Source organism: Pleurodeles waltl, chromosome 5, assembly GCF_031143425.1.
Source record: "Pleurodeles waltl isolate 20211129_DDA chromosome 5, aPleWal1.hap1.20221129, whole genome shotgun sequence".
Classification (NCBI taxonomy): domain Eukaryota; kingdom Metazoa; phylum Chordata; class Amphibia; order Caudata; family Salamandridae; genus Pleurodeles; species Pleurodeles waltl.
The window spans coordinates 107144214-107167634 of record NC_090444.1 but is presented as its reverse complement, the minus strand read 5'-3'; the positions used below and the strand labels follow the sequence as shown (position 1 = coordinate 107167634).

The window sequence follows — 23421 nt, the reverse complement described above, 5'->3', positions numbered from 1 at the left end:
TTATCCTAACAACATTATATCCTTGTTCATTGGACCATATCAACCGTGAAATGCCCTCTTCCTCATTTTAGGCCCTCACTTGTGGCTCCTCCTAAAACTAATGAAGAAGTCTTATGGCCTACGGTGCTGTTATAGAATTGTAAACCTCTACCATGGCTATACAGGTCCTTTAATATCCACTACCCAAGTAACAGTACCCACTAAAAGGTTAGAGCCTGCAGCAGCAGTGAAGCCCTTTATTAACCAGTAGAGTTTGAAAAAGAAGGTCTATGACCATATCAGAACATTCCATGGACTGAGGGTAAAAAGTTTCAAGTTAACAGGCAGAAACAGAATAACACTTTAGTTTTTCAGAAGGTCTATATCTGCCAGTATTGGCCCTCGGCCTTCAGTGCAGCTCCCAACATTCAGTTGTTCTACCATAAGTATCCACAGGCAGAACCTACAGTGGCAGTAAATAATGCAGTACACTTGTAGAAGGTGGCTGGTGCAGTATGGGAAAAGCAGATGTGAGTTTCCTGCTCAGTGCCCTCACTAAAGGTGATTAACCACATTTCTGGCTAAACTTGGAGTACACTCCTTTGCCTAATAGTTAGTCATGATTTCAGAAACTGAGTTATTAATTTGGGACGGGTGACCCCTTCCCACCTAATATATCCAGCATGGTTTGGCTAAAACACAGTTCTTCCCTGGTTGACATAGCACACAAAACTGGAAATCCCCAGAGAACTGCATGTTCAGTTCAAGCAATATCAAAATTTTTAAAGTAATTAAAGTAATGAACACAATATTCCCTAATCTATTAAGAAAAAATAGAAAACGGTTTAATGAGCAACAAAAACTCCAAGATCATTAACATACGTTACTTGGAACTAGAGATTAGAATTTTTTAAGTTGTAAGACAAATAGGGCCCGATGGAGGCAGCACTGGTTCTAAGATAGTGGTTGCAATTCGTGACCAATATTTTTGCAACCAGTGTGTTAATTTGCAAACTGACCTATCTACTAGTATGTCTGTTTGAAAATTAATGATTCTTAGTGGGTGACCATTTGACTTACCTCATGCATATTAATGAGGTAGGTCTCAAATGGCAGCCCACTAGCAATCAAAGCCATCACAGTGATGGTGACCTGCGGGGGTCAGCAGACCAGCATGTCTGTGATTGCCTCTTAAGCAATTTCTTATAAAATGTAACCCGTTTTCCTAAGACCGCTGCCTAATCTTAAAAAAAAGTTTGTTTTAACATTCACAAAGGGGAGGGGGTGACCTCTTTCCCTTTGCGAATAGCTTGCCACCTTTTTTGGGAAGGTGGTAAAGGTTTAATGCATAATGAATTTGGTTGCAAAACATTGATGCGTACCACTCTGTTTTGGTATTTTAAAGGAATTTCTGACCCCCCCTTTTTCTCGCCCCGCTAAACGGATCACCCCAAAACTTCCAGACATATGCTGGTGAGTGTCATTTTTTTTTTTGAATAATTTGCAAAGATTCATCTAACAGCACCACAGATATTAGCAAAACAAAAAACGCTTTTTCTATAGAAATTAAGTCCTCACTATAACTACCTACTTGCAACTGCCAGTACGTATATACATATATATATGTAGTTAAATATAGGACCTGGTTTCCATAGAAAAAGCGTTTTTTGACTTGCCTATATCTTTGGCACCATTTGACAAATCTTCATGAAATTTTCCAAAGTAGGTGCTCCCTAGAATCTTTTTGTGCATGGAAAGTTTCTGTGTGGTCCTTCAAGCGGGGCGAATAAAATGGGGGGGTCAGTAAGAGTGCATTTCATATTTTAATTCCCATTGGGATTTTTAGACATGACTACAGCCCAAACCGCTAGATGGAATTGCGCCAAGTTTTGCAGGAAGGTAGCGCTTGGTCCAGAAAGAGTGCTTTTTGTATTTGGTATAAATCCATTCAGTAGTTTGGGAGAAATTAAAGATAATCAAAATTTATATATCTAGATGTGCAATTACTTTGTGAATACTAACGATCTCATGCAGAAATCTGATTGGCTGTCAAACCTTCAACTAGGAAATATTGGGAGCCATTTTGAGACTTGGCTTGAGCCGTGTCTCAAAAATAAACTTAAAAAAATAAATGTAAAAGTGGTGGGTACCTTTACCATACCCCCTAGCCTTGATGCAGCCCCCCCCCCAGAAACCCTCCCCCAGGGCTAAAAAGCATTTCTTTTAAAAAAAGTGTGGTAAAAATCACAACTATTCACACATTTTGTCACAATTTTCTTTTTGAAAAAGCAAGTGCAGCCTTCCACGCTTTCTTTTAATATTGCCCCTGGGTGGGCCAGGTCCCAGGGGGCATTGTGGAAAAATAGGAGGGGACACACAGGACCCCACTCCTAGGGCTTATCAAAGCTCTGGGGACTGCCAGCTCCCCGGGCCATGTGCATTATCTATGCCTGAGTGGCATCCCCTGTGCCCCACGAATCAACACCTCCCCAGAGCAAAAGTTGTTAAAATTATGCAGGAGGGCCCACCCAGCCCCCAGCAGCTCCGGGGACCACCTCCTGCCTGGGGCAAAAGTTGTTAAATAGATGTGGGGGGGCGTGTACAGCCCCCACTGCATGTCTGGGGACTGCCCCCTCCTCAGGGCAAAGTGTTATATAGTGTGGGGGGGCGTGCACCTCTCCCAGGCCTCGGGGACTGCCACCTCCCTGGGACAAAGTCAAAGAATGTGTGTAGGGGGCCCACATGGCCCCCATGTTCCCCGGAGGCCACCAACTCCTCAGGGCAAATGCATTTAAACTAATGCAGGAGCATGCCGCAGGGACTGCCACCTCCCTGGGGCAATAAACAAAATATATGGGGGGATGCAGGCCCCCTAATGGAGCCATGAATGTCCCTGGGCACTGCCACCATCCCCAGGGCCGGCTCCTGCTACCTCCTGAGGTGCCCACCCTTGGGATGTAGCGGTTTGCTTCTGCTTGGTAGGACCTGACAAATATGTGTGCCAGGAAACAGATGAAAACACTGCTTTCACAAGCAGGGAACAACTATTTAAAGCAGCTCTCTGCTTGTGGGAACAATGCCAGCTCACGCAGAAGTCGGGAGCCGGCAGGTACTGCAGGGACATTTAGGCTTCCCCTGCAGTCCCCATATCCATTTCAGTGCCGTCCTTCATGCAGCTGTAGTGCAGGAGATACACTACACCTTTATCCAAGGAGGTAGGACTCACTAATAAACTGGTGGAAAGTCCTCCATTTGGATAGACATTTTGCACACAACAGTAGAGTCTTTATGGATGAATACACATCTCAGGATTAATTTTGGTACAATGGTGATTTTACAGAAATTAAACCTCAACGGCTGCTGAGGGTTAATTTCTGTAAAATGACCTGTGAAACAAAGCAGATGTTCACTTTGAAGCCCCACTTCAGTAAAGTACTAATCAGCCTAACTTTGCGTGCATGGTCAAGGCAAAGCAAGTGCACTTTCTCTGTATTTCTACCTTGAAAAGTTATCTCTAATCTTTGATGGAGGTGTTTGCATCCTTGCTTTTTCGAGCGCAATATCTGATGTAGTGATTGTGATTAGTGGGTTCTTTCTTGTCAACTGCTGCTGAGAACCAACCCCACGTCTGACGTGTGGGACGCGGGGTTGGGTGATTATAGGGAGTTGGCCGCAGAGACTGTCTGCAGATCGGGCCCTGCGGCCGATCGTCGATGCTCACTGCTTAAGTCTACGTGCAGCTGTGGTTGAATTAAAGTATAGTAATTAAAGTTACTTTATGTTAAAAAAAACATTGAAATATACTGAGAAAAACAAAGGTTACAGGGACATCATAGTTAGGAAATAGAAAGACAGTGAAATTCAATTAATTAAAAAACAAAGGTTACAGGGATGTTGTAGTTAGGCTTACATTTTGAACTCACAAAACCATAGAAGTTCATCTGTTAGAGTTATCTCAAGTGTCTATAACTCAGGCCCTAAGGTAACTATAAATCGCGCCCTTGTCATGCACTGCTGATTACCCCACAATTTACAGAACTCATGACATCTTTGATAACATCATTGATAATATCAATGTAATATTTAAAGTAACATTTTTCACGAAAAAAATGTGCATGGCGGGATCACAGACAGCTCAGGTTCTTTTTAAATATGGGGCACCCAGTTGTTAAATCGGTGGAAATGGCTGGCAGTTATCATAGTTTTGCATTTGCTAACTGCAAATTTCAGAAAAATGAACTCCACCCACACATAGAAGTATAAGGCAGGACGTTCGTGCTTGAAACTTCTGCATTGGGTACTAGAAGTTAGAGTGTTATAGTGGCGCTAAAGAGTGGTTGCCTGAAACTATTCACGGTCTCCTGTACTTCCCCTTGTCTCTTGCCATGCATCTTGCAATGTGATTCATCACAATCCAAGCCAAGATCAAACCCAATACATCAATTCAGAAGGCAATCCACCTAATGCAGACAGATGGCTAGGATCATCCAAAATATTGCATCAAAGTATAAGATGCTCTCTCAGGCATCTCATCAGCAGGGAAGCCTTTCTATGTTCTTCCATGTGCATATTTGGCTGTACAGGGGTGTAAGTGTGCATGCGTGTTCAGTATGGAGCTGATGAGGAATAGGTGCTAGAACAGCAACTTCAACGTTGCCAGACCATCCATCCAACAGTTAAGATTCCATGGTACAAATGTAGCTAATCATTTAGTAATGGAGCATTCCCATCTTGAATATAATGTTACATTCATGAAGTATGGCACAGGTAACCTATTCTGCACCAGCAAAAGTAAGCTTTATGAATGTATGCCTAATTGTCCTAGACTTAGCAGCTGTATAGGTCTAGAAAGTGGATCAACTACTATCCTACTAAAACAACCGTTTCCTTTCTATCTCAATAATTTCAGTTGTGACTTCTTCCAAATCATTAAATGCTACTTATCTTTTGGTTATGGGTGATGCCACCTTCCTGACAACCCTGGACAAGGACTTCAAGCTTGTGCACTGATTGTTCCTTTTTGCCCTTAATAGAGTGAAGCATATGTAGGCAATAGGCCTTATCCTTTTCTGTGGCAAAGCACTGTCCCTAGCTCCTTGAAGTTGTGGTCGACTTGAAGTTGTCAGGACTGGCCAGGATCTATAATTTCTAGGGCAGGACTTGTGAAAAAAATGTTTGTTAGAGGTAAGCAAGCCTAAGAGTTGTTAGTGCACCTGTGTCTCAGTGGCTCACTGTTATAGTGAACCAGTGTTCTGTTTGTTTTAGAGGGCATCACTTGTTATTTGATTAGGGGCTTGCTTGTCTTTTCAAAGATGGGAACACAATGTTGAAATTGCTGCAAAATTCAATGATCTACCTCAGAACCCCAGCCAAAGCCTTTCAGTATAACTAAGTCTACGTTTGAAATGAAAAAGAGAACATTCTAACAACAAGTTGGTACAGTACTATTAGGTATGATAACCAATTAGTTTTTATAACTTACTCAATGAGGATTCAATCCAAGAGCATTAGACATTTTTGCCACACTTCCTAATTGGCAAGATCAAAATACATATACATACACCAGAATCAAATGTTTGTGTAAATATATTTGTACCTAGACATAACATTCATAAGAGCATCAGTTTTACAGAATATGCAAACATTTACAACAAGAATATTAGTGGTGTCACACTAGTTCATTCCATGCCTCTATGTGTGTCTTTCCAAAGCAGAGAAATAGGATGTGATTACACTTTGTGAAAAATACAGTGTCTGCGATACAATGCTAGCAACGATCATAACTAGCTCACGGTCCATTTCTATAGAGTACATTTTATCCTTGAATGAGGATCAGAGAATTAATACTATTGATTATACTATTCAAAATTGTTTTTTATTTCAATACATTTTTGTTGTTTTCTTAACAAAATAGATGTCCAGAGAACCATTAGTAGACACTACATATACAATGTCTGACAACATAGTAGTATCGCACTTGTAGAGAGAAGATACATGTAATTTTTTGGAACCACAAGATTCCGATTATACAATTAATGTTATTATTACTTCTAGGTCCAGCTAATCGAAGAAAAGCAAGTCACTGTGGTCAGCTCGGCTCTCTAGCCGCTTTGAAATATGCTGTAGTCGGGCTCTATTTGCTAGTCTTTCTGATCCTTGTTGGAGTCTTTATACTTGCAGGTAAGAAAAAGGACACATTTTTCTAAGGTGGTGACTTTTTATTGGGGTGTTTATACTTGTATGACTATAGGTAATGGTGAATGGTGCAAGGGGACATTTTTGGGGATGGTCTCCAGATCATATAATCTGGAATGGTATTTAGTTAACTGTGAATTAATGTGAATATAGTTAACATGTTAACTGAGGTTAGGGACCGGTTACATCTGCACGTGAGGAGTAAGTGAATAGCAGTGTGGGGGGGGGTCATTTATAAAAAACAGCTTATGTTTAGTTCAGAGTAGTGTCATTTTCTGCCCATTTTTTTAAAATTACCATATGATTACATCAGTGCATAGTTTTCCATTTGTTTGGATCAGACACCAATGTTTAGGATGCAAACCATTTGTTGACCTCTCCTTGTATTTTTTGTAATTTGTTACATATTATGTTGATATTTCAATATTGTTGCAAACACAATTTTCTTGAACAGTTTTTGGAAACCTTCTTTAAAATGTTTATCCACAAATTATTGCGTGACTTAATTACTCTGCCGTAAATTATTTGAGATTTGTGCATCATTCTTCTGCTGGCTTTAAAATACTTTATTTTTTCATTCCTCACTTCTACTTATAAACAATGCATAAACTAGATGTTGTGTTTCTTTCTTTCTAGTATTGTTTGGTAGCCCATCTTTGTTACTTCCTTGTAGTTCTGCTTTAACTTTCAATACATTATGTGTTTTCACTCATGTTTCTAGCATTCTACATTAAGCCATGCAGATGAGATCTGATTTTGATTTTATTTCATATTGTTCATCTACGCGTGTTGTGATCTATGATTCACCAGCCCTTTCTGATGTGCAACTTGACAACACAGCTGTCTGTATAACCTAACGTTGCAAATTCTTTAAAATATAATTAGTGTGGGCTTTGGATCTCCCCTGAGGAATATTTCTCTCACCACGCACTGTTCGCTGTTTAGTGTATCATTACATATGCTATGAAGCACCTACATTGCAATGTATGAGAGACTATAGTACGTCTTAAAAACATATTAAATCATTGCACATTAATTTCTTTATCTCATTGATACATTGCATGCAGAAAACAATCATTTTTATTTTTGCCTTTTCACTACTCTAGGTTTTTCTTAATAATATATTATTAAGTATTCAAAATTTGAGGTAGATTTATTGCATTTTCCAAAATGTGTTAAGGATAGGTGGAGTCAAACTAGTTCTGATTCACACTGTTCTTAGTCCCTTTTGCTGACCCCTGTTGGTTGTCTCAAGATGATGAATTCCTATTTTTCCACTATCTTTAATTAATCTGTCACATCCTCTTTCATTGTTACAAACCATGAAGGCCTGTTCTGTTGAATATTCTTGGGCCTTTATATTGAGGGCATTTCTGTGTTTTTTCAGATTAACTGTAAGCCTAATGGCTGTTTCTAAGTTCTCCAAAAAGTAAAATGTCCAGTTTTCCAAAAGATGAATATACAATTATTAAGAATCTATTAGTATTGCTAAGCATGAGGAGTTCAGCCGGGAAATGCAGTAGATGCCATTTGCTCAAGGCATCTCATGACGTAGTTTTTTTCTTTGCAATACTTTTTCCCCCATTGCCAGTAAATGTGTGCTACAGAATAAGTAATTATGAGAGTGACATATAAATATATTGTCTCCACTATGTTCTATTTAGATCCATGTGTAGGTACATCTTTGTTCAGACTTAGGTATGGCTTACTCATGATTTTGTATGGGTGATGGATTCTTATACACTGAAAAAAAGCTTTGGAAAGTAGGGCCTGAGCAAGCATGCTTATATTTTAGAAACACAATGTTATGTTACACCAGAAGAAGGGGGCAAGACTCAATAATTCACAAACTAAACGTTGTGAATTGGACCATAGTCACAAAATATTCAACATGCCGATTCCTTCTTTACAATGCGTACCTGCTGTTGAAATACGTAGCACTCTGAATTCTATGCAGACCCATTATGACTGACCTGTAAACCCTCAAAAGGATTTGTATTTTTTTCTCTATTATGTGTGAATGAAATCCCTGGAACATCAAGGTCTCCACTGCTTTGATGTCTTCTGGTACTGTTATTTTGTGGACCTTCAAATGGTCCACAAACTAAAATAAAATGTTTATTTATTATGTTGAAATACAAATGTATGTTTTGCAATTTTCTTTAAATAAATACAATAAACAATCAGCACTTTACTGAATAATACTATAATGACATATACACTGAAATATATGTCTTATATTTAGACGTTTTCATTCTCCTAGTCTCTAGAAAGTAACATTAATAATTCATGCAGTAAAGACCGCTGTCTATACACAGTAAAACTATGCATTAGTTATTGTGTCCTTTCAGTAAGTTATACATATAGAATTATGGATGGATACCTGTGAATACCAGAGATGTTTTTCACCAAGGGGTTCTAAATGCCATCAAATAGACAACTCAGAACCCAGAGGTGAAAACACCCATGTTATTCAAAGTTTAGTGATCAATTCATTTAGGTTTTATATGGCCCCCCATTCCCAAATGTACCCCTTGGGACATCCTAAATCTCTGAAAATTAGGGAATTTGACCAAGTCATGTGTATGTGGGCATTTAGAAAGGCGAGTCCGGAGAGAAATCATTGCTCTGTCGGTCTATGCAGGAACATTAGTAGTAATATGTTACTTTATATACAGCATTTCACATCATGTTTGTTCTTTCACTGTAGATAACAGCTGTTACTATGACCTGTTTTAACAGTGCTCTTACCACAAAAAAGAGAGTAAGCGGTTTAACACTTTTTTATGACTTTTGTATCTGTAAAGCTTTTCACAAGAGTTTGACAGTTGTCATCCTTGTGTCTCATGGATATAAAAAGATATTGGAAGAGAATAACTCATCCACATTTTTATGGCATTCTCCATCACTGGTGCTTCATCATTCTTCTGTTACAATAAGGGCGAAAAGAGTACCAACTAGGTTCACGTGCTGGAATGTTCCTTTGATGAAAGTGTGGTGATTGGGAAGTGCCATCCCTTCACGACCAGGAACAGAATTAAAACCCAAGTTACGGTTTATCAATAAACATCAGTATCACATGTATGAAAGCTGTATGTTTCTATAGCAGATGAATGCATGACTGATTGCTCTGTAGGGAGGGATGTATCAAGCTTTATCAAAGGCCACTGAAACGATTGAGCACTAGGACCTGCCAAAACCTCTTGGCAAATAATAGATGTGCTACACATTAATTTCAACAGACCTCCAACAATTTTCCTTTTTAACCTTACTCAGGATACACACTAATAAAGAAGATATCTTTTAGGTTTATTATGTTATATTATATCTGGATCCCTGCAATTATCCCTTTATAACTAATAGAAAAGTCTCTCAAAAGGTCCAATTGGTACTGGTGTACCACTGGATGGGAAAAAGTCACCAATGATGAAATGTACCACAAAATGTAGGTGAGATGTCCTTTTTCAATATCTTTTGATATCCACGACACACTAGTGTAATAATAAAAATAATGTAAAACTGTTACACTCTTTTGTGCCATTTCAATAGTAGTCAGTTTTCTAATCTGGGAAACAAGGAAGGTGGAGTCATCTTTACCATTATTTGAATTAGGAAATAATAGATATGAATTTTGAAAGAAAAGCAACAGCTAGGTAATTGGATCTTTGATAAAAGTGGCCATTGACATTATCTGTTGTCTACATCAATTATCAATTAGCTAGGTCAGCCTAGGCTTTTGTTTCTTGCTGGTCCTTTTTGGGCACAGTCTCCGATCTATCAACACCACTGTCCAAAATATCTATACTTGGTGACCTTAACATCAGGTTTGATAAACCAAATATGCCTCAGCCACATAACATCAAATTAGATTAAAAAAACACACAACTTACAACAGATCATCTCTGGAACCATCCACACAGAAGATCATATAATGTAAGTACTTTTCTACAGTAAATACTCAGCTGGAAACAATAAACTCAGTGTGTGCACTGCATGAATGCCTGCCCTCAGTCTTCCCCATATTAATTCCAAAAACAAGATCAAAAGAGCTGAACAAAATTAAAAGACATCTCTCAAGACATAAATGCTGATGACTCCAAGAACCCTTAGGACAAAATGTCCTACACAGATACAACAGAATGTGTAAATTATGCATAAAGAATGTCAAGAAAACACTACTCAAGCAGGATCGACAATGCCAAATACATCACCAAGAAATTCCATAAAATTCTATCACAGATGGTGTCCACAGATGAAGGGTTTCCCATGGGTCAGTTCAGAGGTCCCAGAGAGTATAGACAGAGGAACCCAAATGAGTTCAGAAAAGCATAGATCTGGCAAGTGCCCTTGCAGAAGTGGGCCATTGTCCATGTTCTGTTGCCCTAAGCAGTAGAATTCATCAAGGTATTGATTAGTCTACCCTGGCTTTAGGCTGGAGGGGGGTCATGTTTGAAAATGGCCCTCTATGAAGAGTCCCCCCAAACGTGTTGCCTTTCTCCTCCTCTTTTTCTGACCTCATTTGTTTGGCTTTAGGACTTTACAACTGCTAACCAGTGCTAAAGTACATGTGGTCTCTCCCTAACACATGGTAACATTGGCTCATACCCAATTGGCATATTTGATTTACTTGTAAGTCCCTAGTAAAGTGCACTATAAATTATATAAATTAAATGCTACTAGTGGGCCTGCAGCATTTATTGTGCCACCTACATGAGTAGCCCCTTAACCATGTCTCAGGCTTGCCATAGCAAGGCTTGTGTGTGCATTTAAAAGTACTTGCCAAGCCTTGAATTCCCCTATTTCAACACATACGTCACCCCTCAGGAAGGCCCTTGGTAACCCACAAGGCAGGGTGCTATGTAAGTAAAAAGCATGGCATGTACTTATGTCTTTTACATGTCCTGGTAGTGAAAAACTCAGAATGAGTTTCTCACTACTGTGAGGTCTGCTCTGCGCATAGGCCATCATTAGAACTGTTCTTATATACTTTTAAGTGGTAGAATCTGATCTCAAGGGAGTAGCCCTGTCATGTTTAGGATGGCCATTATGGTAATAGAAAATCCTTACTGGTGAAGTTGGATTTAATATTACTAATTTAGAAATGCCACTTTTAGAAAGTGAGCATTTCTCAGCACTTACTGCCTCCTGTGCCTTACAGCCTGTCTCCAATCCACATCTGGTCTGTGCTGGTTGGCACCTCCCCTTGTGCATTCCACCTAGACAGCCATAAACACAGGACACTAAGGGGGTCATTATGACCCTGGTGGTCACTAGACGGAGCCGCCATGGTCAAACCGCTGACACCGCTAGGCTGCCGCTAGCCTGCAGCCTGCAGCCTGGCGGTCGCGGAGGTTGTAATTCACCAGGGTAGCATGGCAAGCAGCACTGCCCTGGGGATTACAAGTCCCCATCTGCCAGCCTGTCCATAGCAGTAAACACTGCCATGGAAAGGCTGGCGCTATGGGGGCCTCTGGGGACCCATGGGGGCCCCTGCACTGGCCATGTACTTGGCAAGGGCAGTGTAGGGGCCCCCGTGCACAGCCCCATCATGCATTCCACTGCCCAAATTACAGGCAGTGGATTGCGAGGTGGGTGCTGCTGCACCCGCTGCACTGCCACATAGCCGCTGGCTCAATTAGGAGCCAGCTGCAATGTTAAGGCCCTTTTCCCCGCTGGGCCGACGAGGTTCAGGCGGCCTGATGTCGGGATGGCATGTCATAATGACGGCCTTAGTCACATCTGCATTCAGCTACATACTGAATGGGTCTCCTTAGACAACAAGGGTGGAGGTGCTCTCTCTTACACTTCAAAGGCCAGTGGCATGCACTCACACAAAGGACTGATAACCCCCCACAGGAATCCAGGGAGTTAGAACTGGGTTGAAAGGGGAACTTGTGCACTTCAAAAACACTCTTTGAAGTCTCCCCCACTTCAAAGGCATTTTTGAGTATATATACTGGGTCTCTGACCCCACCAAATCTGACAGTTCTGGACCTGCAACTGCACTCTGTTAGAGGGATTGCCTGCTGCCCAAAGGGCTCATCTGGACTGCTTTGCTGAGAATGACGCTACCCTGCTTGTTGCCCTGCTGCCTCATGGCCCTTGATTCTGCTGGAAGGACTCTTCCTTCACCTCAAGTGCTCCCCAAGGGCTTGGATTGATCTTCTCTCCTGTTCTGAAGCCTCAGGGCCACAAAGCCTTCACCAAAGAGAGGAAAATCCCAGTGCATCGGACAATCGATGCAACTCCTGCAGAAATCAATGAAGCGCCTGCCTCGTGCCTGAAAAAATGCTGCATCATTTACCTTATTGACGCAGCGTCTGCTCCTTCTTACCAGCACATCAAGGATTTTCAACGCATCAGCCCTGAGCATTAAAATTGCATTGCAGTGACGAACCCAGGCTGCTCTTCTGGAAATCTTCGCATCACCTTGCAGCTTGGAAAGAAATGACGCATCATCTGTGCCACACCAGAAAATCCGATGCAGTGCCTTATTTTTCAATGCATCTCCTCCTCTGCGGCCCCTGTGCATCATTATTTTTGACACATCCCAGGTAGTGTGTTTTAAAAGGATACAACAACTGATTCTTAAGGATTGAGACTCATTTAAACTTTTAAAAACTGATATTATAACTTGTGCATATTGGATTTTTGTCGTTTTGGTTTTATTTTATTCAGATAAATATTATCTTTTTTCCTAAAGTGGTGTGGAGTACATTTTGTGGTGTTCTCACTGTGTTACTGTATGAGTTATTGCACAAAAATATATACATTTCCTTCTAAGTTAAGCCTGCCTGCTATGTGGCAAGAAACCAGAAGGTGAGCACGGGATCATTTGGATTGTGACTTACCCTGACTAGGATTGTGATCCCTGCTTGGACAAGCATGTATACCCCTGCCAACTAGATACCCAATTACTAACACTGACTGACATTTTGGGCTCTTTGTAACTGCAAAGCATCCCATTTGCACCAAGATCTTGCTGCCCACCATGGTTGCCACTGTGGAGCTCTGGTGAATCTGACTCTTGGTGCTACAGTATCCACTAGCGATGACCAACAACACAAAATTATCTCTGACACTCTCCCTGCTCCTCACAATCTTCTCCACCGTGAACTGGACTCTTCATGCCGGATTTTGAGCAGGTAACTTTTTAAGTGGGATTAATGTGGTCCCTATATTTGGCACAATCTCCATCATGTTCGGGCTGAACTTGTGAGTTTCTCCTAGCCCTGTACAACCAGATAACCATGAGTGTCGCTTTGTGCTTTTAGGCACCATACTTACCTTGAATCTTTGAAATTCCATATCTTCAGATCTATTGGTTGTATTCTTATTGTTTCCGTGTCAAATAGTTTATTAAGTGGGATTCTTCTTGTGGTTTGTTTTCACTTTGCTACTGATTGAGTACTGCATAAATACTTTACACATTGCCTATAAGTGAAGCCTGACTGTCAAGCTACCAGAGAGTTAAGCAAAGGTTATTTTAGTGACTTTTTGGGGTTCACCCTGATACTTATTAGAACTGTTTCTTGAGAAAGAATCACAACTCCCTCAACCAACAACCCAATTTCTCACAATACCTTTTCTTACTTATCATAAACTTTCCTTCAGAGAAACCATTCCAGCAAGACCAAACCTTTCTAGCGCGATCTACTCAACCTGCTCCAATAAATCATAGGATCTCATTCTTTGTAGGCTCTTCTTGCTATCTATTAACATCTATCCTCTTCCATCCTATTTCCCCACCCATCGTTTGTCTCTTACACTAACTTGCCTTAATAATTACACCTATCCCTTATTACCTTAATACATAACCACTTGAAACAAGAATTTCTTAACTGTCCTTAGAGGACAACACTAACCCAATAATCAACAAATCTACTAACCAACCAATTTACAACTATAGTTAACAACCACTCAATTAACCACTGACTGGCCTACGCAGTAGCATGCTACCCGTTATAAAGTGTTTCAACATATCATCGGGTTAGTAAGCACAATGTGAATGAAATTGCAGTGGAATACACTACAGTTTATAAAAGTGACCTTGGACACGATTTTTAGCGGAGGGATTACTGAAATTAGGAGACATATACCATTACTGTATGCCTTCCTATGCTGCTGGGCATTAGCAGACAGAGTTTTGCTATCATAAAAAGCAGAGATAATGCGAGCATTGATAAAAAATAATAATAAATATAACATTAACATTAACAGAAAGGAGTGAAGTATAACCAGATCAAACCAATGGGTGATCAATTACTCTCAATGAAAGCCTCTTGTTGCACATGAGCACAAGACCTGTTTCGATATGTGTTTAGTTCTCTGAGATATTAATCGCTGTGCCTAAAAACCGCCTTGGAGGTTTGACCCTGCGCAAGTTCCTTATTGGTGGATTTGAAGACATACAAGAACTGTAGCATGTGCATGATTTCTGACGAACTGATAGGTGCATTATTTTCAATCCTTTGTTGTTCCATAGACTCCTTCTACAAAAAGGAGTATGAAAGAGCCCTGGTAATTGGGACGAGGCAAGCAGGATTTGGTACTGAAATATCTAGCCTAAAACAGTGCTACACAAATCTTGCAGCAAAACAACAACAACAACCTGAATAGTAAGGAAGGAAGGAACTATATATAGGTAAGCATAGATTTACAGTACACATGTATGTGTCTTGGTGATACATAAGTATTCAGGGTACGTAGATGTTGAGTTAAGATTCATAAATATGTAATTAGCTATATGTACTCACATGATATTCTGGTTGTTGATATTTTGCCTATAATTTTCTTGGAGTTCTAACAGTGCTTAATTTGAGCCAGTGGCTTCCGGTGCTCAGCACCGGCACTTAAATGCCAACACCGGCACTTATGACAGCTGCCAAATGGTGGGGCTCTTTTTGTAATGTAGAGATGAGCAGGACAACAGTATTTTATTAATTTAGTACACATTATAAATAACAAATACTGACCCCCCCAAGCCATTCTTATAGCTTTGGGTAGTGCAGTAACTAAGGCCACGCAGTCCTCGACCACCGGAGGGGGGCGCTCAGCACAGAACAATGTGCACAGGCGGCGGGCCCCTGCCTGGGTCCATGGGGAGACGGGCCCCTCCAGATACATTGCAGGGGGCCCCTCAAGTTTTGTTACGCCACTGGATTTGAGGGCCTCGAACAGTCTTGATGGTTAGTAGTTGTGTAGGTGCTGTCACTGGCAAAGCTGGCAAAGGCAATGGGCGGTGCAAGCTGTAGGGGCCTCCTGACGAGGGCCCTGGCACTTATTTTCCAAAAATTAAACACTGAGCTCAATATTCCTAGAGTTGATATTCTGACATTCCCAGGACTGGTTGATGGGAGTCCTACTGACATACAGGTAACTCTGTAAATATTACGAATTACTAAATGATGCTGAATAACATCTTAAAATAAAGAGCGGTGAGTGACAATATATTAATGGATAAGGGATATTGGACATAGAAAAATTGGGATGCATTTAGTATCCACTTTTATATTGTATACATTTAGGTGCTTATGGAATGATGATTATGTTTCCCACATGATTAGTAGAAGAATAGGATATAATATTAATTTCTTATTCATTTTGCATATTTCCTGATTGTGGAACTTAAGGATAGGGTTCTGCTATATCACCTGCTGGAGAGGTGTGCAGAACTATAATTTCTTTTTGTGTAATTGAACGAATTTCCAGAAAAAATGTAAAAAATGGAAAACCGGCATTTAGTGCTATATTTTAGTGTGGAATGCTTTATCATGCCCATTTTTCATGTGAGGCTGCTTTTCATATTAAAATACAGCACAATAAAGACGGCGTCGTGAACAACAGCTGCTCGCACTCTAGTCATTCATGTTGTTCTTGTGCTCCAGTGGCAAGATTAGTTTTACCCGAATTATCTGTAATACAGCTGGGCATGATACCACCATTTCAGGAGTTCTGTGTAACAAATGAAATGTGAAATAATAAATCAATAAATGCTGGAAATTACACACGATTACTCTGAAGTATCAACACAATTGCCTGTGCACAAGCACATATGAGACATTCTCAGACAGGTTTGTCTCACTCCAAACACCCCTGATCCACAAGAACACATACCTCAGAAGGAGGGGTGAAAAACACATGCCTGCTTTCCTATTCTCCAAAAAGGTTGTAGTTGCCTCGGGGTCTGATAAATGTACAAAGCTTGACCCCCAAATTATTAGTATTTTCATGGAACACTTGTCTCTGAAACAACTTATGCTGGTAAATCTGCCACACCTAATAGGGGATAAAGTTCAGAATAAAACAGAATCTACACCTTTTATCAACCTCCTGAGTCCATCCATTATATGCTGCCTATAAATTACCTCTATGTGAGCTGCCTAAGGTGCCTCGATAGCGCCTACTGGCATCATCAAGGTAACCAGGACTTCCCAGCCATGGATCCCGAAAGGCAGGATCCTAACTGCTCTAGCCAAAATCAGGCCTGTCTGGTGCATGCATTGCTTTGTTGGCTGGATTCGGTCAAGATATAAAAAAAAACTGACCAGCCTGACATTAATCAGATAAAACACCTTTCACCTGTATACCAGTTTCATGCTCCAGCACCTGGAAGCAATGGCGTGTTGCAATGGGACTAAGACCACAAAGCACACAGTAACATAGCGCCAAATGTAAAGCGTGACCCTGAAGAATGCCAGATCACAGTAAACCAAGCCCTCTGGATAACAGAGTGCCAATCCAGATGAAACAAAATATTTGAAGTTATAACTTCTTAGATCGATATTTTATGGAAATGTCTCCTCTCAATTTAATTTCTATCTTGTAATAGTGCCAGAAACGAAGGGCTCGGTGAGCATTTGTTGGACTGATAGATTTGAGTTTACTAAGCTAAAATATAGAATTTGTAAAAATTAATGACGAATTATATTTTGAAGGGTACATTTTCGAGGTTAGACTTTCTATTGATACTTCGGATTTTAGGATGAGGGTGGGTTTAACATGCTCTTGGTCCGTGATAAAAGCACTTGTTCAAATATCGGTCAAATCTCTTCGGGCCTCCATGGGCGTCCACTAACCCTCCCCTTAAAGCAATGCCTCAGGAATAACAGTTAAGGTAGATCACAGTTGAATCCCTGAAATTTTGCTTTGATTTGTTGCCAAAGGCCTGGCGTTCATCAGATGTCTAGAAGGTTCATTGTTCTGCATTCAACAAATAAAAGAACAGTGCAGGGAGAGGCCCCTGGCGTGGGTCATTCACTTGATGCTTGAAGCAGCTGCAACGTTTATTGTTGCTTCTTGTCCTTGGACGCATCTCAAGAGGTGGCATTTTGCTTACTATGGGATCCTAGTGGGCTTCCGGGAAGACAAATATTGATATTGTGTTCTAATCTGCCAGCCAGCTGTCTCTTACAGGCCACCACCCTTGTGATTGCAGCCAATCACAGCACAGGGGTCTCGAATTGTGGCCTAATAAACATCAACTAGGCAGGTCATTCTGCGAACTTTCTTCGATTGGTTATTTTGTGAACTGGTCTATTACTACGTAGGTCGATCCATAAAATACTATGCCATTCGCAAAAGTCTCTACATTTGTGACCACTTTTTGCAAATGGAATAACAGTAGAACAGGCCCACCATTGTTCGCTGTGAAGTGACTCCCCGCCTCTGTCTGAAAAAATATAGGGGAAATGGGGAATTAGTCAACCCAGTGACCAGTTTAGTAATACTATGTACAGTTTACAATCTATAATATTATAAATTCCACAAATACTTCTCTGCATTAGGTTGTGCTATCTAGGACTATTCCTGGGTTTCTGTGCACCTTTGGCATTTAAAACGATTTGGTATTAGGATCCGTACGATTTTGCAAATTTGCACTCATTTGACCTTTACCAGCCACTCCACCTTTCATCCTTTGTTGGATACTAAAATGAGTACTAATGACATACATGATGGTAGCACTTGCTTTTTGCAAACAGGTTTATGAAGCTGCTGCTCTGATAGATACAGTATATGTAAACACCTGCTAAAACAAGTCCTGTTCATCTAGACACACGAAAAATGTATTGCCACATCTGTAAAGTCGCTGCCAAATAATGGCTGCTATTAATAGGTTTAAACAGGTCTATATCAGCCGGCCCTCCGTCGTCATTTCATGCAGATTACACATGCGTGATGGAAGGTCTGTGAAATGCTGCCATATTTGTGCTCTAATGAAAATATCAAATGAGCGCCATATGCTGCGCTTGTCCTATGGAACAGCTAACATGTCATGCGCAAGCACCCGACGCGCATGGGCGGCTTACGTTTGGGGTCTCACCAGAACTAATATGGGCGGGACGCAGTTTGTAACTGTTGGCAGCGTTCCTTCTCTCGATCCATTGCATCCTGAGATCGTAAAACCTGCCCAGAGTCCCCCTTGGAGACTTGTCAGCTCTTTTTTGTGGGCACATCTGTATTGCAAGAATGTTTCCAGCATGCTTTTGGATTGCACTCACACAAACAGAGCCCTTCGGACGTTGATTGGAAGATTATTCAACTGGACTGTGCCCAACCCTGGTCTCAACATGTTTGGCCAAGGAATGCCTATTTGCTTAACAGGTCTTTGAGAGCCACTATTCCCCCGTTCATTCACATGAGAAAGTGCTGCAGGCATTCCAGAGACTTTTGCTGGACCAGAGCACTTGTAAAACGTGCCTACAAACACAGGTAAAGATGTTGGCCGATTTGTGTCTAGAGAGGCCTCCTCAAGGTTTCAAGATGCAGAGCATCATAGTATTTGACATCTCTCAGTATAGTTGGGTGTTTAGTGTTCGTGCCATATAGCCAGATCCATGCCAGTGTGTTGGACTTCCAAATAACATGAATTTCCATCCCATGAGTCTAGAAGAGATTTTAATTTGGATCTAGGTGTAAAATATTTACAATGTCTGTGGGTATTTTAAAATTTGGGAAGGATCCGGGCATACTGGAAATAAATTGAACATTCTTGCAGCGTAGAACAGGCTGGCAATGGGGATGTTAGAAAATAATTCCAGAAATTAGGATGATGTGAGATTAGGAAGGAAACATCTTTGGTGCTGGAGAACTGGAGAAGGTGGAGAAGGTGGAGAAAGCAAGCCCAGTTCTAGGGTCTGGCAACTGTATGCGACTAACGGGGCAACTCCACCACAGGGGTTGAGAGTTCAGCAAAACCAGAATGTTTGTAAGGGAAGGTGGATAGAAAATGATAGTTTCACCTCATGTGTCTAAAACAGAACAGAAACTGATGATATCAAAGAGAGAGAAAATGAGCGTAGATACTGGGAAGGCTGGTACTTCTAACACTTGTGTTTATGCTCCTGTCTTCATCACAATGTTGTCATTTCGGGTTCACAAGAGAACACAACATGCTCCCATTGATGAACCTTCAACCGGTCCGTGATCCCCACCGACCAACTTGAGAAACACCAATTGAGAAGGAGATTCTGTATAATCTCAGACTATTGCCTTTTAAATATAGTCTCTGCCCTGGCCCCACCAATGAGATTCCTCATGCCTGGACGGCGGTAAAAAAAGAGGTATTCGTCATTATGGACTCTCTATACGTGTCAATCACAATGGGCGTTTTTAAAGGAATATGTTTGAAAATTGAGTCTCTTCAAATATTTTATTGCAAACTTTAAACTTAGCAAAAAGCCATTTTCACACCATAAAAAACTAGCAAGAAGAATTGATTTAAGGAGCTGTTTTATACAATACACAGTGCACATTGATACTCAGAGGTATGGGATATTATAAACATTATAAAAACGGGAAAAATACACATGAGTATGTGCAACCACCGTTGTAAGTTTTAGGAACTTTTTTAGGAATTTTAGAAGTACACAGCAAAAAGTCAAAACACACATTAGGCACAAATATAATTAAGTGTGAAAGTTGTAAGCGGGGGATTGTAGAATGCATGTGAGCTTTAGCATAGTGTTGGATCAGACCTCAAGTCTTGTGTCCAACATCTTGGAACCACAAACAGGTGGTTTCAGGCCCTGCCTCCAGTCGCTACGCCCCGTGGGCCAGTGGGGACAAGCTTGATGTCTAACGCTTGCTGTAAACGGTTGATAGGAAAGTGCAGCAGGCTCTGGATGCTTGGGTGGGGGATTTAGACCCTGAATGAGACTTCTGGGATGAACAGGTTGGTGAGCTACAGGCCATGCAAAGTGGGAGATGGATGCGTGGGGATTTGAATAAGGGTTTAGTCGCAGGCCATGCCCAGAGTCCTACTCTCACCAGGCATAACCAAAGTCCATGAACGAAAGAGTCTGGAAGCTTAAGAAGGAGGCCTGCACTTAGCCAATACAACTCTTAATAATTATCATACATTTACCAAGTACAGGTAAATTAAAAGTATTTTTGAGATAGTACACACATTTTATACTTCCCAATGGAAAAGAAAACTACGAAACTTCTGAAAAACACAGTTATAGGATGTTATGATTCTAAAGCAAATGGCAATTGGCATACTTTCAGTGGATGACTTGTAAGGAATGATCAAGGAGCTGCTCAGAGGATATCAAGGTAGAAGGTCCTGTCACACTCAATATTTTACCTTCCCAGTTACAGAAAGACGGTAATAACCTCTGCATGGAATTACAGGCACAGCTGAGCCCCTCGCCAGAATGTGCAAGTCAGTTTGACTGACGTGGACTGCTTCACAGCTGTACAACTGAGCTTGGCTTCCAACAGGTGGGCTACCAGCCACCACTGTTAAAGCCATGGCGGTGGGTTTAACGAACACGGACAAAGACTCTCCGAAGTGTCATCCGCTGTTTCCGTTCAAGGCTGATGCCAAATCCCCCGGCTCTGAGGTAGTGGAGCTGAGTCTGGTTCAGTTTAACCTCAGGCACAATCATTTTTTGCTACATAAGGTAACATGAGAAGAGCTGAGGATGTAATTGACACCATCTGCCTGCAGCAATGCTATTATTAGACAGTAATACACAAAACAGAAGGTTCTCCTACAGCCATTGGAAGGTGGACTCAAATGCTTATAGTGAGTTAGGTTTACTTGAGAGTGACACATCAGAAGTCCTGTCAGTCACATTGCCACTAGGACATTTCATGAAGGATAGCAGTATGGTGGCAAATCTCTCTAGGTTGTGTTACTTACATGGTAAATTAAAATGATTGAAGATAGAGTTTTAAATATAAAATCTCTCCATTTTCAGTACACAATTAAGAGTGATAATGTAGTCCGCCGCCAAGAAAAAAAATAACTCTGGATATGTTTAAGACAGAGAGCATTTCAATCATAGGATAAAACAGTATACTAACCACATTTACTACTCAAGTCTTACTCCTTTTCCACTAGTAAAATATCACCCAACCCCATTTGGAGTCAAGGAAGATTAATCTCTGACACATGTTTTGCTCTCATTAGTCCTCACCAGAAAAGTATGGCTTTGTGTATGCATTGACAAGTCACCTAGTACAGGCCTAAAAAACATTGCCAAAACTAAAATTAATGCATAAATTAGGCAAAGCCAAAGGAGAAATGTCTTTGTTTTATCTATCCGAAATATACTGATTACAGTATTGTATATAATACAGCAATTCATAGCAAGAGTACCCCATGAAGCAAAGATGTCTCTCCAAGCACAGATTGGAATAGATGGGACGGTGTCTGGCATACCTTGCTCCTTGTTACCAGACAGAGTGCATTGGGCTGTCCCTAATACCTTAGATTAATAATGATAATATATCCATACCTCTTTACCAGCACTCAGCGTGCTCCTTCTGTAACAGAATGCACATCAGTGGGGCCATGTAATACTTAGATTAGTAGGAAAACACTTCAAGTTGACATATATGTCCTTATATTTGAAGAGAAGATGCGTAAGCGTACGCTTTACCACTGTGTATTTCTTTCAGGGTCCCATTGGCCAAGTTTTGTTTCCCATTGCAAGGTTGCACGGTGACATCACAGCAGTGAAGGGCTAGCTTGGGTTCTCACTGTGGTGATTTGGCAACAATGAAATAACTTAAATCTTTTCTGCTTCCAGTAACTGCTTCTTACGCATTACGCATAACGCATTATGCAACATTTAGGTGAGCATCTGCATGTTTTCTTTACAACTATTTGTTAAAAAGCTGCATTCTTACAATCTTATCTGTTTATTTCTTCATCACCTAGGTTCTTCCAAGATGCCAAAAACTTGATAATTTCTCTTGGAAATTCTGATGACAATTCTATGTATATAGGATATTGTACAACAAATCTTTTTCATGACATCCTGGAAATGAAGGACCTAGTAGTACATTGTCTTCCATCTTAAAGATTTATTAGTCCAAAAATTCTATACTTCCAAGTACATGAGGATTTGGAAAGTCAAAGACAAATGATTCCTTTCAGATGGGTGTTCTTGGAACAACTTTAGTATCAGTTCATTGATGTTCTTCCAAACATTTCCTCTCCTGACTTGACATGACCGACTGCTTATTCCATGCAGATGCGGCCGGGGCACAGGACAGTACAGAATTAATTGCAATTATGAAGCATGACTGTTGTTAGAACAACAAATGATGATGAATGGACAGTGGGGTAACCGACTTAGCCTGAAGAGCAGCCAAAATTGTAGAAGAGAGAGGAGCCTACTGAATTATCAAGCAAGCATAGCATCAAATACAGAAAGCTTTTTGCCAGGTATCTTTTGGAGATCTAAGATGCTGTAGTAATCATCACCAAACACCTATTAATTATGGTGGGACCATTAATGTAGCTCTCTGGAGTTGTATTTCCCCTGAGTCTCTGGTTTAAATACTAAGACAAATGAGGAATTACCAGGAGAATTGGGTCCAGAAATACTGATTACCCCAGCAATTCGTACATGAAAATTGCTGTAACTTTGCCCCCACGAGTTACCAATGTTTCAGGGAGTAGACATACAGGGGAGATAGCACATGTTTCGTAAAGATGTCCCATGTGTGGCCCTTAAGTTTTTTTATGGTTTTATCATTTCAGTTCTGTCCGAAGTTATTATGCCACCAACGGATAAGATGCATAGAGGATAGAACTATCTTTAATTTGAGAACACTGTTGGGAAGGATGAAGATATTACTATTCCGAACTGGCAAATGTGGGAAAACTAATAAGAATGAGGAGCTTCATGCTGCAAAATAGAAACGTGAACTGAAAGCCAGATTTACTGTCACATTTTAAAAGAAATGTGAATATTTTAAAAATCACAATTGAGGACAAGGAGGAGTGGT

At 40.7% G+C, this 23421-nt stretch overlaps 1 protein-coding gene across 1 annotated transcript in view; it reads left to right on the top strand.

The window, feature by feature from the left end:
• SCARA5 (scavenger receptor class A member 5) overlaps positions 1-23421 on the top strand; it is a 1183581-nt gene that overhangs the window by 173934 nt on the left and 986226 nt on the right. The window contains exon 3 of the mRNA XM_069233727.1: positions 6034-6159. Within this exon, the coding sequence (XP_069089828.1) occupies positions 6034-6159 (126 nt within the window). The remainder of the gene's footprint in view (positions 1-6033; positions 6160-23421) is intronic.